This window comes from Rhinopithecus bieti, unplaced genomic scaffold (genome assembly GCF_001698545.2).
Source record: "Rhinopithecus bieti isolate Rb0 unplaced genomic scaffold, ASM169854v2 scaffold_36553, whole genome shotgun sequence".
In the NCBI taxonomy this organism is placed as follows: domain Eukaryota; kingdom Metazoa; phylum Chordata; class Mammalia; order Primates; family Cercopithecidae; genus Rhinopithecus; species Rhinopithecus bieti.
The window spans coordinates 1,320,210-1,339,084 of record NW_016815774.1 but is presented as its reverse complement, the minus strand read 5'-3'; the positions used below and the strand labels follow the sequence as shown (position 1 = coordinate 1,339,084).

The following is an 18,875-nucleotide window of genomic DNA, read 5'->3' as shown; positions in this document are numbered from 1 at the left end:
ATGTGTTTAGAGCAGCAGCTGGGACACAGCAGGTACTCGGTAAATGTTAGCTGCTGCCACTAGTGAGTTCCAGTCCCCGGCCCCTGTGCTCTGCCCACTGCACCAAAACAAGACAGGCACATCGATTTGGTGTTGTCCCACTTTGCCAAGAGCTCCTCATACCCCATTGTGCCCATCTCTCTCCACTCAGCAATCCAAGGAGCCTCATTTAGAAACAGGCTGTTCCTGCCACACGGTGTGGCCTTAGAAGAGTCCTTTTGCCTCCCCAGGGTTGGGTTTCCTGAGAGATTTCCTCTGACTTAGAAGATGGTTGAGCTAAATGAGATGCAGCCAAGAGTGCTTTGAAGAGCAGAGCACAAGGGGTTCCTCGATGGAAGAGATTATGACAAGAGGAGACAGCGGGACCTCAATGCAACACCCACAGGATCCCAGGACAAGTAGGGCGGAGGCCAGATGAGGACCTGTCTCTGAGTCTCTCCAGTCTGTCCACGGGGTCACAGTGGGCCCACCCCGGTTATGGCTCACCCCTTCCCTGTGCAAGGTACAGACCAAGTCCACAAGCACTTTGTTGGGGAACAAACCAAAGGTCCTTTCTCTCCGAAAACACTGCTCTGTTTCACTGCTGGGATACTGAGGGCCCGAAAGGGAAAGTCACCACATCCCTGGGACAGTCCATGAGCTAGGAGAGTGTGGCTAAGAGGACCTAGAAAAATGGCTGCCTTCTATCGTGCTTTGACGGGGCTGGGGAACCGGCAACTGGCTCACTACCCACCAGTCAGTGCCACAAATCCCACCGTTTGACCTGGGTCGTTTGCCCTAAGACTTCCTCTTCTGTCCAAATGCAGCCCTCCTCCTCCTNCCCAGCCGGGCAGCAGCAGTCCTGAGCTCAGGGCTAATCAGCGGCAGCCTCCCCTTGGGCCCTCCCAGGGGCTGGAACTGCGTGAGTGACTCTCCACCCACTCCCTGCCCTCCCACTTACTCTAAGGTGCAGGTGGTCAGTCCAGGAGCCGATGACCTTGTACTCGGCAGAGTCATTGCGCAGCTGGTATTGGTAGATGTCATAGCGCCCAGGTGCATCTCCATTCTCATTGAAGGTCACAGGGTTCCCTGCGATGCCTGTAAGGGTGGGTGGGTATCTTTGCAGAGCCTTTACCCAGAGGCAGGGCGGATGATGAGCCTGGGGCAGAGACCTCTCTGACTCACCCCTTCATGGAACATCCTGGGAGATTTCACCTCTTGGAAACATCAGGAGAGGCCTCCCATTCCCACCCCACAGAGCCTAAGGGCCCCTTCCCTCGGGCATGGCCCAGGATACCCAGGGTCAGGCATGGTCCGCACCATGCCCCCACCTGAGAAGTTGACGTTTCGGATGTACTTAAGCAGCTGGGTGCCATCTACGGGGTCCATGCGTGGGCAGAGCCCCACGCGGCCGGGACACAGGTCACGGTGCATGGCGTGCAGCGCGTGGCCCATGGCGTACACGGCGTCAATCACAAACTGCACCTTCCCCTCCTGCTCATAAGCTGAATCCTGCCCAATTCGCTCACGGTCTGCAATGAAACACCAGGAACAGGGACACTCGTGAGGCCCACTGTCCTTACAGTGGTGTCATGGGAGCCAGGCCACCCTCTGGCACCTGGAGAGGGGGCATAGCCCATCTGTGCACGGCCAGGCCTCCTGACTCCCAGCCCAGTGCTCTTATCACCCAGGAGATGGCCCTGTGGAGGCGCCTGGAGACAGGCCCATGGGTATAATGGGAGAGTCCACTGGCCTGGACACTGTGCCACTGATGCCTGTGCCACCCAAGGTCCCAGAATATCCAGGGCAGACTCCCTTGTCATCTGTCACCCTGGAAGGCAGCGTCCCAGAGGTCTCCCTGTGACTGTGGCCCTTGATGCCTTCCCCCAATCCTGGCCTGGGATAATCTTGGGAGTAGCTGCCCCTCTCGAAGTCTGGGAAACACCCAGGACAGTAGCTGCGTCCATCAATGAGGGGAGTGTCCCTAAAGCCAATCACCCATGGGCAGTTGCTCCGGCCAGAGGATGTTGCCCTCACCCCAGGGTATGGGTAGGGAAACTGAGGCCTAGAGAGGCTGAAAGACTGCCCTCAATGGTTTCCAGTCACCCTAGATACCAGAAGTCACCATCACCCCCATCCATCCCTCTTCTACCTCAGGGACAACCCTCCTGTCCCCCAGTGGCAAGGATAAGTGAACTCTGCAAACTGAGAAACCATCCCCATAGACTCCTCACTGCTAACTGCAATGGCTCCCCAGGCACCGTGACCTGGGGTCTGACCTCTCAGCCTCCTCCCCTCCCCTCTGTGTCCACTGACCTCTGCTCTGGGGCCCTGTGCGGCCTCCTTGGTTGTCTACGTCAGCAAAAAGGGGATCATGATCCCACCTCACAGAGCTGCTGTGAGGCTTCCAAGAGATAAGGTACTGAAAACGCTTGGCAGCCAGCAGGTGGCTCGTCCATGGTACCCTATGTGCTAAGTGGGCAGAACAGGTGCTTCCAAGAGGGTTAGGGAGGTCCCTGGGCTGAAGTAGGTGGGACAACTTTGTGGAGGGGGAGGTGGTTCCTGGCCTGGACCCTGGGTAATCATGATATTAGGTAACATATTGAATAACAACAGTAACATTAAGTAAGTAACTTCCACCAGTACCTGCTATGTGTCAGGCATTGTACAGAACTCTTGATGTATATTCACTCATTGATTTCTCACAACAATGCTATGGTGTAATCAACTCCATTGTAGGATGAAGACACTAGCTGGGCATGGTGGCTCACACCTGTAATCCCAGCACTTTGGGAGACTGAGGCGGGTGGATCACTTGAGGTCAGAAGTTCAAGACCAGCCCGGCCAACACAGTGAAACCCCATCTCTACTCAAAATACCAAAATTAGCTGGGAACATCAGGAGAGGCCTGATGGGAGGTAGCTGTAATCCCTGCTACTCAGGAGGTTGAGGCACGAGGATCACATGAACCCGGGAGGCAGAGGTTGCAGTGAGCTGAGATTGCACCATTGCACTCCAGCCTGAGCGACAGACTGAAACTCCATCTCAAAAAGAAACTGAAGCCCTGAGCACAGAAAATCTCATCAACATTCCAGGACCATGAAGAGCTGATGTGAACCCAGGTACTCCAACTCCAAGCCTGAGCACCACACTCTGCCACACAGGGATGCGGGTGGGCAGGAACGTGGGGAGGGGACCAGGGATCTGAAGTGAGGACATGGGGGCAGGAGGATGGCTGGGAGGAGGAAGGGAGAGGATGGGCAGAGCTAGGGAAGCCTGGCTTCCCCTCCCAAGACCACAGCCTCTGCATACAGCATGGCCTTCTTCCTCGAGGCCAGGCGAGGAAATTACTCCTCCTATCGCTCTACTCCTAGCCTGTGCCTCTCAGCTAGAGGGCACATGTCACACTGCATAGAGGCAATTCCCCAGAGGGCAGCAGGGTGTGCGGCTGCACCTGCGCCCTGCCCCCATAGGCCAGGGTTAAGCTGGGTCCACAGGAGGCAGTGATTCCCCAGGGACTCCAGAGGTTACTGTGTCCAGCCCCATGCCTTGGACACCCTGGAGGCAGACCCAAGGTACAGGGGATCTCACTGCCTCTCCCTGAGGTCTGCTGCACCCTCTAATCCCTTCACATTGTCTAATCCCAGCCACACCAGTGGCCGCACCCACACAAGGATGTGGCGATGGGGGACAGCTGGCCTGGTCGATCATTAACCCTGCCAGCCAGAACCACATCCCATTTTCAGCCTTGCTCAGGGTAGGTACTCACATATTGCTGAGTGGACAGTAGAAACCATGGAACCACAATGCTAGGGACACCAGGACCACGGGGGTCATCTGCCCTCACAGCCATTTAAAAGACAAGAAAACAGGCTGGTGGAGAAGCCCAGGTCACACAGCCAGGGGTGAGATGATGGGCACTCCCACCTTCCAGACCCCACCCCTGCTCCATCCCAGGCTGCACTTGACTTGGGTCGTGTCTGCCAGCTTTGCTAACCAGCAACACTTTTTCCAGGCCAAGGCACAGACAGACAGGATGAATGCGAAAGACAGCTTCACCATCCTGCCTTGCCTGAGGTCTCTGATCACAAGGTCACGAGGGCCCAGGGAGAAATAGAATGGACGATCCCATCCCCAAAGGACACAGAGGAGGCTGGGATGGAGTCACCTGGAAAGACCCTCCCTGGACCCACACTTGCTCCCCAAAGGCCCCTAGGCCCTGCTCTCTCTAGCCTGAAGCAGCAGAAAACACTACTTGACTCCCCCACAGCTCCCATCACACCCTCATCTCATATGGATGAGAGACTAAATTATTAACTAGGGATGGAGTGGGAGACTGCGGCCACTGCAGAGAGAAGGCAGCTCTCTCCCAAGGCCAAGGACGCGGCCAGCCATTGGAGGCCAGCTGGATCTCTGGAGAAACACACCTCCCCCACGAGGCTAGCCTCAGCCTCTCCTCAGAGGGTCCCGCTGAAGCATCCACTCCTAGGCCACTCGGGCTCAGGGCCAAGGGCTCTCTCTAGGGTCACGAAGCTATCAGTATGGATGCTAGTGTGGATATCCCGCAGGAGCCCCCTCGCCAGGGAAACCTGCCTCCACCCAGGGCAGCTCTGGGGGAAGGGCTCCGGAGTGCTAGGCCTGGGGTGCTGCCCCTACAGAGCATCTATCCCAGCGCTGTCGCAGCAGTGTGGACTTCTAGCAACTTCTCAACTTGCTGTGGCCTCCTGGACTTTATCTCAAGTCTAGCCCCAGTAACATATGGGAAGACTGGGGTGCAGTGAAGTGACCAGGCTGTGAGGATGCCCACCACACACATACACACACACACACACACACACACACACACACACACACACACAGATATACATACATACACATATATACACAGACACACACAGATAGACACACACGCATACACTGAAATAAACACACACAGATACACACTGAAACACACACACACAACACATAGATACACACACATACACACACAGAAACACATGCACACACCACACACTCCTCAACTCTGGCCTCAAATGCCTCAGGCCCTTCCCTTGTGCCCCACAGGAAACTAGGTGACTCCTCTGCAGGGGTCGGAGCATGTAGGGGAGGGGTGGGGGATACTGCAGGAACCACAAACCCTCACTAAACAAGACAGGACGCTCTGGCCTAAATGAGCAGCTGCAGTTGTGCCTGTGCCTCACCCAACCCGGCTCCTCAGCAGGTGACTCTGCAGCCGTGGCTCATGCTCACCCAGAGCCATCGTGTGCCTGGCACCTTGCCTTCCCACAGCTCTGGGAAACAGGCTTCACTGGCCCCCTCACAGGGGAGGTAGCAAGGTTTGCAGGTGGGTGGGTGACATCCCAGAGCCTCACAGGAATCCTGGCACCAAGTAGGTGTTTTGACACATACCTGTAGATGGAGCTAGCTGGGAAGTGGTGGAGCTGGGACTTGAACCCAGATCTCTTTGGTTGTCCAAAACAGTCTTCAGTACCCTGAACTGCCCCTCCTCCGTTTAGCCACTGACCTGCCTCCTTCCCCCTGTCCTGGGACCCAGGCCCTGCCCCCATTGTCTGGCCAGGCCTAACCAGGGATTAAGGACTCCCTGTCTGCAGGTCTAGAGGAGGAAGGTGGCAGTGGAGGGAAAGGGGTGGGAAAATCCTCTTTCATGGGTAGGCAGGAACCCCAGGACCAGGCAGGGGCACCACAGTTCTGGGAGGAAGCAAGACACGCATTTCTGAGAGCTGTTGGAGGAGACAAATTCCAGACACATGGCAGCAGTGACAGCAGCAACAGTTTGAAGATGTCCTAATTGTGTCCCGGGGCACAGTGAGGCAGAGATGCGTTTGGCTCTGCCACGGGTGACAGTCAGCTGGGGAACCATCCAGGGAGGATTGTCTCCATCAAAACCCGGAAGCGTGGTTACTACGGCGACTGCAGCCTTTGTCTGCAGGTTGTAAATTGTAATTGAAATGAGTTTTCAAGGTTGAAATAATCAGAGTCCTCCTCATCTCCCCCCTCACCTCTCCACAACTCACCCGCCAAGCCACAATCCTCCAGTTCTAGCGCTGGTACCCATGTGCGTGCACACACGTTGCTGAAGCAGCTCCCTCACGCCAGGGTAGACAACATCCACCACACAGACACAGATATTCACATCCGCATGCACAGAGTAGCAAACACACGAACCTTCATGCATTTACACATGTCGACACACACACGCATGCTCTAACACAGGTGTACATAGAAATGCTTCCAATATAGCTACAGCTACACATTTAACACGACACTAACACAAACACATGGCTATTCAGATTCACCCACTGGCTTAGGCTGAGAAGTCTCACAAGCAGATGCTGAGGACTTGAGGGCAAGGGTTTTATTGGGGGTGATGCCAGGAAGCATGAGGAGGGGACAGGGAGGTGAGGTGGGGGAGGAAAGTCAACTAATGCCAACATGTGGGGCTCCGTCCTGCTGGGGACCTCCAGGAGACCCTGTAAACTATACCTCAGCGTCGTCTCATTCATGGGGATAAATGCTCCAGCTCCGCCGGTCCTAGGCTGAGGGCTGCTCCCAGAGGCATGAGCCCCATTAGTGCACACTGGGATGGTGAGTGCTGAGGGGTACGGCTGAGGCAGTGATAGCTGCGAAACATGTACTTATTCACATGTGCAGTCAAGCATCGATCCGTGTCTACACCACACACCTATACAGATATCAACCTGCATTTACACAGCCTGTCTCCCAGAACTATGGGAAGGTGAGGTGTCAGGCACACCAAGGCTCTGGGTGAGCATGAGCCACAAATATACACTGCACCCATTTTTGTCTCTTAAGCAAACTTCCAGGGAGTAGGGAGTAAAATAAGGGGGTCCCAGAACCCCTCCAGAGAGGGCTGTCTGGTGTAATGGACCAAACAAACACATATGGCCCTGACTCTCGGCGGGGCCATGGCCCAGCTATACACTCTAGGCCAAGTATAGGAGTGTCCTAGCGCCTCCGTCTCCCAAGTGTGAATTCCAGATAGTAAGACTTACTTTGAGGGGCCACTGGGAGGACTGAGGGAGATGCAACACCATGTCTTGTACACAAAAGTCCTCTCTCAGCCTTAGCTCTCCTTTCCTCCCTGACACGCCCCCGCTGGATGACGCTCCACCCCTGAAGGCCTCCCCTCCATCCTGTCTGCAGCCTGGCTGGTGCTGGCTCTAGTGCTGACTCTCCCCACCCCTTCCCCACCAACACTCGATGGGCAAGGGATGCCCACCGCATAGACAAACCCAGGTCAGCTCGGCCTAGCCCAATATATGGATGGGGTGGAGAAAGCTGCCCCTCTGTGCTTCCTGAGACATTCAGTTCCTTCTGAGGGTCCCTCAAGTCCTGTTCCCGAATCCAGGCTCACCACGCCACAAGCCCCCAAACTCCCAGACATCACCAGCCAGGATCTCCCTGGCCCAGAGGCACACGCTCTGGGCTCTTCAGCCCTACACTGCGGTTTTGCCGGTCCCCTCCTCTTGAATTTCCATCCTCATCAAGTCACCTGCTTTCCAGTCTGGGAATTTGTAACCCACTTGGCTGAGTCTCCTCCATCCCTAGCTCTGTCCCCCACAACTCAACCTTGGCCCAACACCAACTCCTGCCAGTCCCGGGGAATGATGCACGCAGGTGTTTTGAGGGCTTACTGGTTGGGCCAAAAGGGATCCCCATCTCAGTGATAAGGAAACCGAGGCCGAGGAGCTGGAGCAGCTTACCCAGAGGGAGGCGACTCCTGACTCCCTCTCAAGTGTTCTTTTACAAGCTCCAAGAGCTCTGTGGTAGCATCACCTGGGGCTCTTCAACCTTGAGCCAGCCACAGGCTGCTTTTGAAGGAAACAGTTCTTGCAGACCCTCAAGAATATGACCCCAGCAAGAAAACACTGAGGAGAGAAGCTGAAAGCTTGGCTAAGACAGTGAAGCCCAACTGCAAATGCCCACAGCAGCAGAGAAGCCATGTCTCTGAGACTGGGAGAGCTCACTTCGGGATGGCCATCAACATATAATGCAGACTTTAAGAATCCTCACGGCACTCCTGAGTCCCTGAGAATCTGGACTCAAGAATGTGTCCTCAGATGTCCACAGACCTCGCTCTGAGAAACAGGGTACGAGCCCCAGGGTCTGGTGCGGCCAGCTGGAAACCCCCACTCAGCCCCTTGCTGGGCCTGGCAAGTCACTTAGCATCTCTGAGCTCCAGATCCCTCATCTGTGAAGTAAAGTTCGCACCTGGGACTAGGCAAGGAGAGTCATACCTGGCCCCTGTACAGCCCAGTGCCCAAGAAGGACCAGCTCTCAGCTCCTCCCTGGTTCTGAGGCCAGCAGACCTTGACTGAGAAGCTGGGGCTCAGCTCTTCCACTCAGGAGGGGCTGGGGCTGGGGGTGGGGGGACTCTGGGGACTGAGTCTCAGGCAAGTGTGGATGTGCTGCCCGGCCCCTGCTAACAACTCCCAACGCAGACATCCCTCTCCCCCATGAGTCAGCCAGCCTCCCTTCAAGCAGCATTTAGCTTTCCCCCTTACTAGGTGACTTGGTTTGGCTCTGTGTCCCGACCCCAAATTTCACCTTGAATTGTAATCCCCACATGTCACGGGAGGGACTTGGTGGGAGGTGATTGGATCATGAGGGCGGATTTCCCCCATGCTGTTTTCATGATAGTGAGTTCTCAAGAGATCTGATGGTTTAAAAGTGTGGCACTTCCCCTCTCGCCCTCTCTCTCCTGTTCCACCATGGTAAGCCGTGCTTGCTTCCTCTTCGCCTTTTACCATGATTGTAAGTTTCCTGAGGCCTCCCAGTCACGCTTCCTGTACAGCCTGCAGAACTGTGAGTCAATTAAACCTCTTGTCTTCATAAATTACCCAGTCTAAGGTAGTTCTTTATAGCAGTGTGAGAACAACTAACACACTATGTCTTTCTCTTTAAGGTAGAAGAGGTCATTTCTCCCATTTAAGCAAACAAACAAATCCCCTCTCTTGACCCGCCTCTCCCCAGCTAGCATCCCCTTTCTCTGTTCCTGCTTACAATGCAGCTCCTCAAAAGAGGTACCTCTCTGCTCACTGTCATCAGTTTCTCTCCTCTGTCTCCTGACCAACTCCAGTCTGGCTTTTGCGCCGACCTCTCTAAGGAGACTGCTCTTGTGGAGGTCACAGTCGCCCCCCCAGGTAGCTAAGTCCAATGGCCTGGTCCAGCCAGTCTCACTTGGCCCCTGGACAGCATGTGACGGAGCCAGTCACTCCTTGCTCCAGTGCTCTCTATCGCTGCCGGGACACCACGCTCTGGGCCCTGCTGCCTCCCGGGCTGCCCCTTCTCAGCTTCCATGCTGGCCCCCTTCTCTCGGCCCCGAACACTCCAGCATCCAGGGCTCACTGGTATCTCCTCTCTAGCCACACACACTCCTTGGTGCTCCCAGCCAGCCCCATCTGTAATCTGCCATTTCCCCAGTCACATGGCCACTCTAGCCTCTCCCTGACTCCAGCGCCTACTCCACAAGGCCACGTGGGTCCCAGGAGGCATCCCACTCTCCACATGGCCTCCACCAAAGCCCTGCCTTCCTTCCCAGCCTGCTCCTCCTCCCGCCCACTCCATCTTCGTGCATGGCAATTTCATCCATCTCCTTGTTCCAGCAAAGAACGCTGAAGCCATCCTTGACTTTCTTTCATCTTTCTCTCTCCTTAAATCCTTCCATAAACACCATGGCCACCCTGCAAAGTTTACAAAGAATCCGACCCCTTCTTACCACTTCCATGACCACCACCCGCCCCAGGCCCATCATTCCCACCTGGATTACAGTACCAGCCTCCTAACTGGTCTCCCACTCTGCCCTCGCTCCCAGAGAGGAATGAGCAGGTAGAAGCCCGGTGATCTCATTAGGACATAAATCAGGTCACGTCAATCCTCTTTCAAACCCTGCAATGGCTTGTCCCATTCTGCATAAAAGACTAAATCCTTACAAACTGCCCGCAAGGCCCACATGATCTGTACCACCTGCCCGTTGCTCCCCCCTATTGCTCTCTCTGCTTCAGCCACACTGGCCTCCTCGTTGCTCCCCAGGCTTGCCAGGCAGGAGCCCACCCCAGGGTCTTTGCACTTGCTGTATGCTGTGCCTGGCATGCCCTTTCCTAGGTCTCCACATGGCTCTCTCTCTCACGGCCTTCAGGTGTTCGCTCTAGGATCACCCTGAAATAGTTCAGATGTTTGTCCCCTCCAAATCTCATGTTGAAATGTGATGCCCAGTGTTGAAGGTGGGGCCTGGTGGGATGTGTTTGAGTCACAGGGGAGGATTCCTCATGAGTGGCTGGATGCCCTCCTCATGGTAATGAGTGAGTTCTCACTCTATTAGTTATAAGATTTGATTGTTAAAAAGAGCCTGGCTCCTCCTCCTCTCTTTCCCCTGTCTCCCTCCCACCACGTTGGGAAGCCTCCTGAAGCCCTCACCAAAAGCAGATGCGGGTGCCACGCTTCTCGCACAATCTGCAGAAACGTGAGCCAAATAAGCCTCTTTTCTTTATGAATTACCCAGCCTCAGGTATTCCTTTATAGCAATGCAAACAGACTAGCACACACCTTCTCAGTGAGAACTTCTGACGTAAAAGTGCAGCATTCCTGTCCTCCCAGCACTCCCAGTTTCCTCCAAGAGGCCTCCAGGCTCCGCCTTCTCCAGCCTCACAGTTAGGCCTTTTCTGGAGCCCACGGCTCTGACTGCCAGGCCACGCCACCATCCACTCTACCTTATCTGCAAGGCCACTCACAGGGCGGCTCCCCAGGGCAAGTCTGTCCCCCTCACTGAGCCCAACACAGGGCTGACTGGGCACACAGTCAGACTCTTCGTCGACGCTGTTGGTTTCCCAGTTGATGAGTGGGAAGCAGCACTGAGTGAAGGACCAATGGTTTGAACAACTGTGAGTTCCTCTAATGCGGGCACGGCCTGGCACATAAAGGGCGCTCCCAAATGTTGGCCTTTCTTATTTGCCCAAGGAGGGAGGCTTCCTCAGGTTCTCTTCGGGATGCAGAGGTGGGAAGACCTTTCACAGGCGGGCTGGAGAAGCCAGGAGGGGCCTGGGGCTGGGATATCATCTGGTCTAAGCAAAACGTCTCTGGAGCCAAATGGAAGGATTCCAATTCCAACTCTGTGTGACCCTGAACAAGTCCTTAACCTCTCTGTGCCTCAGATGCCTCATCTGTAACGTGGGTTGCTCCAAAAATTAAATGCAAAATACTGGAACAGAGCTCGACAATCAATAAAGGCTATATAAATATTAGCTGTGATTATGTTTTCACTATTATTGTTATTACTGCTGGTAGCACAGGCTGGGCGACTGGCATCTCCCCACACACCCCCAACCACTATGCAGCTGCCCTCCCTCTCTGAGCTCCCAGCCCCTGTGTGCAGCAGGCAGTAAATTTTTCCTCTCTCCTCATAAACCGGGCCTTCCTCCGCTCAGCCGTCACCTGGCTGGCAGCGCTGTCAAAAAGACGGATGCCACATCTGCCTTGTTTACGACTTTAATTCCCAAACCCTGTTCTTTGGGCTCCCAGGGAGGGCATGGGAGGAAAGGAGGAGGCGGGCGCTATCTTCCCGTAGGCTTGACAGCTGCAGAGATGCCCCTCTCAGTGACCCCAGCTCGATGGGGTTGGGGGGATCCATGGGCCATCTGCAAGTGCTTCCTGCAGATCAGCTCCCATCACTTCCCTGGAAGCCATGAGGGAGGTAGCACTCTGCTGGGGATGGAGCTCTTGGGAGAATGGGAGGGGATAATATAATTCCCATTGCACAGATGAGGAAATCGAGGCCCCCAGAGGTGAGGTAACGTGCCCAAGGCCACATGGCTAGGAATTGGCAGCACCAGTATTCACACCCAGGTCTGCAAGACTCTAATAGCCGTATGTTTGAGAAAGAATGAGTGCTCTACCATACCCCCAACCCTGACCCCTTCAGCACACACCAGTTCAGCCTCTAGTTGCCAGCATGTGCCACCCTTCTGAGGCTTTCTTGGGTGCAGGAGCCCTCTCTGCCCAGCCATTTGGCAGGCTGGAGGTGCCAAGGAATTAATGGCCTTCAGGAGCATCCCTCCACCAATGACTGATGGGGCCCGGCACACACATACCCCGGCTCCCTCTCGCTCTCTGTGGGATGACTGAGAGGCCTGTTCCTCTGTCCCAGGAGGAGTAAGCTCCAATTGTTCACAGTGGCAACCAGCTTGATCTCACACTCTTTATCTCTGCTTTCTCTCCTCTTTCCTGGAATCCCCTTCCAAATCAGCTACTTGCTATCAAATCCTCATCTTGGAGGAACTCCACTTCAGACAGCCTTGAAGGATGAATCAAATCTTTCCAAGTGTAAGATCCCAGGATGAGAGGGTCCTTCCCACACTCTTGGGCAGTCACCAGGCCCATCCATCACCTGGGGTGGGAAGGAATGGATTTGGCAAAGCAAAGGACACAGGAGTGGCACCTGCTCTCCGCAAGACCTTGAGCAGGGCAGGCCTGGGGGACTGAAACAGACAGAGGCCGACTATGAAATGTGAGCATCCAGGAGAGCAGAGTGAGCTGATCCTGAAGAGGTGAGGGGAAGGTAAACTCTGGAGACAGAGTGGGGGCAGGTGGAGAATAGGTCTCACAGAGCATGCCTGGGCTGGCTGACGGCAAGAGAGAGGGGCCCCGGAGGAGTGGGAGGGAAGGACGGGAAGGCCAGGGGTGGGCACTGGCTTGACACTCAGGCTGCGAATCAGCTCTGGCAACTCTCTAGCTCTGTGATAGTCACAAGTTGCCTCAGTTTCCTCTTCTGTAAAATGGGAGTTGCATCTGTGACCATCTATACTACCCACCTTCAGGATTGTACATTCTTTCCTCCGGGATGCTACAGCAGACAGACAGAATTGGTACCAACAGACTTGGACTATTAGATTACCCAATTGCCTGTCTAAATCCCAACTCTCCCACTTCTTCTCTATATCAGCAATAACAATCATTTTATCAGCACCTATCATACACATTCTCAGCCAGCCTCCTCACACGCTTTATCTCCAAACCTCACAGCTCACTGAGGCAGCTGTTGCCTACCCTGTTCTACTGAAACAGCAGCTGAGACTCAGAGAAGTTAGATAACTTGTCCAAGGTCACACAGCAGGGAGGAGGCAGAGTCAGACTCAGACCCAGGGGTGGTCCTTCCCCTGCCCCTGCTCCCAGTTCTCTGTGGGTGTCACTCCAGCCCTCCTGGCCTAAGGCCTTCTCCTGTGGGACAGGCTCAGCTCAGAAGCAGGACCATGGGGAAACGAGAGCTGCCTCCCCCTCCCCCAGGGTCTCAGGTCCCACAGATATTCCCAGCAGCCCCCTCACCCGCCCCTCACCTCACCCAGAGATAGGCTGAGAGGCTCACCGCGCCCGGCCTGGGGCCACACAGGGACTCTGACCCGCCTCTGCTGGAGCTCCCAAGGCAGCAGGAAGGATTCAGGTCAGGTGAGACGTACCACGTCCACTAGAGCCTCTGCCCCTTTGCTCATGCCTCCTCACCTGTTTAGGGCGCACGCCGTCCTCCCTCCATCACCCATCCCTCCCTCCAAGCCAGAGGCTCCCAAACTTTGCTGCATAGTAGAACCACCTGGGGCACTTCAAAAATTCCTGATGCTCAGGTTGCATCCAGTGCAAATTAAACCAGAACGTCTAGGGTAACTGTATTTTTAAAAGATCCCCAGGTGATTCAATGTGAACAAAGCTTGGAAACCACTGCTCCAGCACTAAATACACATTAAAATCACCTAGGGAGCTTTGTAAAAATCCACAGCCTAGGCCCCACCACTAAGGTTCTGATCTAGTTGGTCTGGGGGTGGCACCCTGGTATGGTGTTAAAAGCTCCCAGGTGACTCTAACGCACCTCCAGGCTTTACAGCCACCACTTACAGATCAGGAAGTGCCTCCATTAACGCTTCACTTCCTTCTGGAGACACCCTCTGGGCCAGCTCATTAATCCCGTTGCTCAGATGAGAAAGCAAAGGCCCAGAAAGGTTGCAGAGCTTGCCTCAGGCTCACGGCAAAGCTCTGTGCTCTTTTTTTTTATTTTTTTATTTTTTTTTGAGACAGAATCTCACTCTGTCGCCCAGGTTGGAGTGCAGTGGCACAATCTTGGCTCACTGCAACCTCCACCTCCCAGGCTCAAGCGATTCTCGTACCTCGGCCTCCTGAGTAGCTGGGATTACAGGTGCCCACCACCACACCTGGCTAATTTTTGTATTTTTAGTAGAGATGGGGTTTCGCCATGTTGACCAGGCTGGTCTTGAACTCCTGACCTCAGATGATCCACCCACCTCGGCCCCCGAAAGTGCTGGGATTACAGGCGTGAGCCACCACACCCAGCCAAGGTCTATGCTCTTCTGAACCCTGCTCCAGTCCTCCTTCCCCACCTGTGCTAACAATCAGACCAAACGCCTCCCTTAGGACTGCTGGAGAGGTTCATGAATCCTGCCCCAAGGACTAGAATGGACAGAGCCTACAGGAACTGACCAAAGCCTTCTCCCCTCCTGCCCCTCCCAGACAAAGAGGAGATTCCAGAAAGCCCTTCCCCTTGACCGCCCAGACCCCTCGACAGCCTAGACACTGGGTCCAGGAGGCCCCAGCTGTCCATCTTGCCACCACTTCCAGTCTTCCCACCCCATCCATCCCCATCCTCACCCCCGATCTAGGTCTGCTGATCGAAATCAGGGTGCCCATACAATTTTCCATCCCACATGGGCACTTCCAAGAACCAAAGGGGATGCTCTCAATAATTACACCAGAACACGGGAGATAGGATGCATGGTCACCCCACACAGGAGGGCTCAGCCTCCACACCCAGGCATCTTTGCGCTTCTCACACCTCTATTGTGATTACCGCCTGATTCAGGCATTTGCTGAGCAGCCTCGGGCAAGTCACTTGGTCTCTCTGACTCTCCATATCCTTGTCTAGAGTGCAGGAATCTTAAGAGTTCCTAGAGTTACTGTGAGAGTGAAATGTCTTTCACATTTTAAAGATGATGTCCGTAAAGTGTCTGAACACAGTAGATACATAGTAAATAGCAATGTTTATGTTTAGCTCACCCAGGAATACATAAGCCCCACATAAGACACAGGCACACACACACCCCTTCTCTCTCAGGAACACCTGCTCTCATACACATGCAAAGTCACGTGTCACAGGTGTATACACACACGCTGCCACACTGGGCACACTCGCATACCTGCACTCATTCTGCAGATCAGGCGGGTTTGGCTGTGAGCTTCTCTGGGTCCCCAGTGGTCCAGTGGCTGCACGTCCCTGTGGGCTCTGGCCACCAGAGGGCAGCATGCTCCCCACCCACCCTCATCACACTCCCTTCTCCCCTGGCCCTGGAGGAGCTGACTCCACGCAGCGCGTCCCCCGCCCTTTGCCCAAACTGCACAATCAAGTCTGGGAGAATACAGGAGATAACTCATCATCCTCGATTAGGCACCACTCAGGCTGAGAGGCACCAGAGCACCCCAATGTCATTGAGGCTGGGTCCTGCTGCAGAGCGACCCAGACCCAGGGCGAGCAAAGACCCCTGTCTGGATGTATCTGAAGTGAACACGCCATGATGGCTACCTAGGGGGCGGGGAGCCTAGGGCTCAGACCCGGGAGCAAGTCATGCTCTACCGCCCTCTATCTATGGGAATTCAAGTCCTTCTACTCACCTCCTCTGAGCCTCCGTTCTCCCATCTGTAAAATGGACCGATCACTGCCCCTCCCCTGCGCGGCTTATTCCTCTCATGTGCGGGCTCAGATGTCACCTGTGCAAGCAGGCTGTCCCTGGCCACTTCACAGTTGCAGTTTCCCTTCCCCTCACACTTTCCATTCTTTTCATTGTTTTGTTTCTTCTGCACATTTCTGTTCTTACATATTCTATCATTCACTCATCTTGTTGATTGTCTGTCTCCCCATTAGAATAAAAACTCCAAGCGCCGTTGGACTCTCTCCATTGCTATATATCTGCCATGCTTAGAACAGGGCAAGGCACGGCCTAGGAGCCAAACTGGTGCTTGCTGAGTGACTGAGGGAACCCTGGAGGTTAGAGGTGGTTTCTGGAAATTGCCCAGCCTGGTGTGCGTCAAGACTGGAGGGGTCAGTGCAGTGCTGTGAGCTGGCCCTAGGGCTGTCCGCATCAACCCCGAGGCGGCCAGAGGCCTTGCCACTCCCAAGGATTTCAGTGCCACACCCCAAATCGGCTGTGGCCCCGCCCCTCCAGGCCCCGCCCAGGCCTCCCAACTCCACTCCAGGTGCAGGCCCAACTCCACGTCCTGCTACTGCCGACAGACAAAGGGAGGCTCTCGGCCTCAGGCGCCCGGGCTCAGCCCTCCCCGGCTCCTCCTAGAGCCCGCCCGGCCCTGCCCGGCCCGCGTGCTCACTGGTGCACTTCTTGACGTGGCTGCCCTTCTTGAGGGCGTGGCGGCTCAGCTTGCAGTGGAAATTGTCCTCCCAGAACTCGGCAAACCAGATGTTGCGCCGGTTGTTGTCCAGCGTGCGGCTGGAGAAGTAGCGGTCGAAGCCTGGCAGGGAACCGGGACGTCAGGGCCTCACTGGCCTCCTTCCCACCAGCCCCAGCCCTTCCTGCCTCCCCCAGGATAAGAGATGGTCCAGGCGGAGGGAGAGAGACCGGGAGGAGCACATCCTCTGATCCAGGAGAAAACAAAATGTGGAGCATTTCATTTCATTCAAAATGAAAAGAGCTGTATTAGGTCCCAGGGGGAGCATGTGTAATCTACAACTGCTGCCTTTATGGAAGAGAAGCACACCGGTGAGGATGTTTCTGCGGCCTTTAACCGCTGCAATGCTAACAGCGGGCTTTGAGAAGGGGCCGCCTGGGAGTCCTGAGATTACAGCACAGAGGCTGGTGGGGCTGCCCAACCCTGGGAGCACCTGAAGAGGAGACCAGGTCAGACAAGAAGGGAGGGGACCACCCAGGTCATACAGCATAGACCAGGACCTGGACCTTCTCCCTTCACATCCAGGACGTCTCCATCACTGACAGAGGCTGCCTCCCTCCTCCACGTGCTCTGCATGGCTCACAGTTCTGCTCTCAGCCTGGGAAACCATGTCCTAGGGTGGGCAGGCTGGCGGTGAACAACCTCTCCTCCTCCCAGACGCCCCTCCTGCCATACTGACTGTTCCCAGCACTGTGGACTGAGCTGCTCTGTATGGGCCAGAGGCCTGAAAGCTCAGCGGGGCCCACGTGGAGCTTCCTGCCCATGGAAGCATACAAGTGGAAGCAAAATGACTGGCCACGTGGCAGGAGACGCACTGGCATCGAGCAGGAGGTTTGGCCTGCAGTAGGATTTCTCGGCCTCGGCACTGTGGACACTCTGGGTGGGATAATTACTGTGGGGGGCCGTCCTATGCACCATAGGATGCTGAGCAGCACCCGGACCTCTACCCACTGGATGCCAGCAGCAGCATCCCCCAATTGTGACAACCAAAAATGGCTCCAGAAGTTGCCAAATGTCCCCTTGGGGGGCAAAATCATCCCCAGATGAGGACCATTGTTCTAAAAGCTTCTCTAATGTTCCTGAGAGAAAAGGTACTTGTCAGGCAAGTCCTGGATTCTGGTCCCAACTCTGCCACTCGCTGCACTGTGTGTGTCTCAAGCTCTCTGAGCCCTGCATATCCACCTACTAAATGTGGGGAAGAATGCATCACAGGGCTGTTGGGGAGGCTAAAGGGAGATGTCCGTAAGGGTCCTGGCATTGGTAAGCACCATAGCAGTTATTGTTATGTTGTGTTTATTATGGCTGGGGGTGGTGTGGAAATTCTCGCTATGTGTGTGTGGTGGGTGGGTGGGGGGGGTGTTGGATGTGTGATGGGGTAAGGGATGTGGGGATGGATCAGCCAGGAAGGCATGAGTCTGAGAGGACCGGGGCTGGGCAGAGGTGGTTCTGGAGCCTGAGTCAGACATGGGGCAGGTGTGGATGTGGGGGGACAGATGTGGTCTTTGCAGGGACAGGCATGGGCCTGGGGGATCACACTGGGCCTGTAGGCAGGCGTAGGCCCAGTGGGGCATGTTTGGATGAAAGGGTAGCCATGGGCCTATGGACAGGTATGGGCCAGGGCTAGAAGGAGTCATGGGCCAGGGAGCTCCCTCTGCCTCAGGATGAAGAGAGGACACTGCTGTGTGACTTTGAGCAAGTCCCTCCCTTCATCAGGCCTCCATGTCTTGGGAAGTGCCTTGGAGAGGCAGATGTCTGCGGTCCCTCCCAGCTCCATTAATGCTTGATTCTATTGAAAGGAGGGAGGGCAGGGAAGGAGAGGGCCCAGGGAGCCTTCTCCTCATGGTGAAGACTGCCAGGTCCCTGCCCATCAGGCCATTAACGGGAACATCACACCTCATTCTCTGTGAAGTTCTGGCCAGAGAGGTTCATTCCTGCCCAGGTGACTGTGGGTTCTGCCCTGAGAAGAGGGCATTCAGGGCGAGGCAGGCCCAACCTCAGCGCCATCCCGGGGCCTGCCAACCCCAGGCAGTCTCTACAGGAAAGGCCTGTCCTGTAGCCCTGGCAGGGCAGCTCCCAGCCTCTTCCAGCAGTGGACTCTCCACACACCTTCCACCCCAAAATTGTCTGAGAAGAGAGGAGGGAAGGTCTTGAATCTGGATTCAAATTCTGCTGTGTTGCGTGTGGCCTAAAAAAGCTCCCAGTCCAGAACCTCAGAACATAAAAGGCTGTGGGCTGCCGGGCGCGGTGGCTCACGCCTGTAATCCCAGCACTTTGGGAGGCCAAGGCGGGTGGATCACGAGGTCAGAAGATCGAGACAATCCTGGCTAACATGGTGAAACCCCGTCTCTACTAAAAATACAAAA

The 18,875-nt window shown here is 55.3% G+C and overlaps 1 protein-coding gene across 7 annotated transcripts in view; it reads right to left on the bottom strand.

Annotated features, from left to right (window-relative positions):
* The window catches only part of GRM4 (glutamate metabotropic receptor 4), a 125,241-nt gene that overhangs the window by 17,165 nt on the left and 89,201 nt on the right, over nucleotides 1–18,875 (bottom strand). For 6 of the 7 annotated variants that reach the window (XM_017853651.1, XM_017853652.1, XM_017853650.1 and 3 more), the window contains 3 exons: nucleotides 16,435–16,575; nucleotides 1,350–1,550; nucleotides 980–1,116 (listed from right to left, as the gene is read on the bottom strand). In XM_017853651.1, coding sequence (XP_017709140.1) covers nucleotides 980–1,116; nucleotides 1,350–1,550; nucleotides 16,435–16,575 — 479 coding nt within the window. The remainder of the gene's footprint in view (nucleotides 1–979; nucleotides 1,117–1,349; nucleotides 1,551–16,434; nucleotides 16,576–18,875) is intronic. The other variant, XM_017853654.1, reaches the window with a different exon arrangement.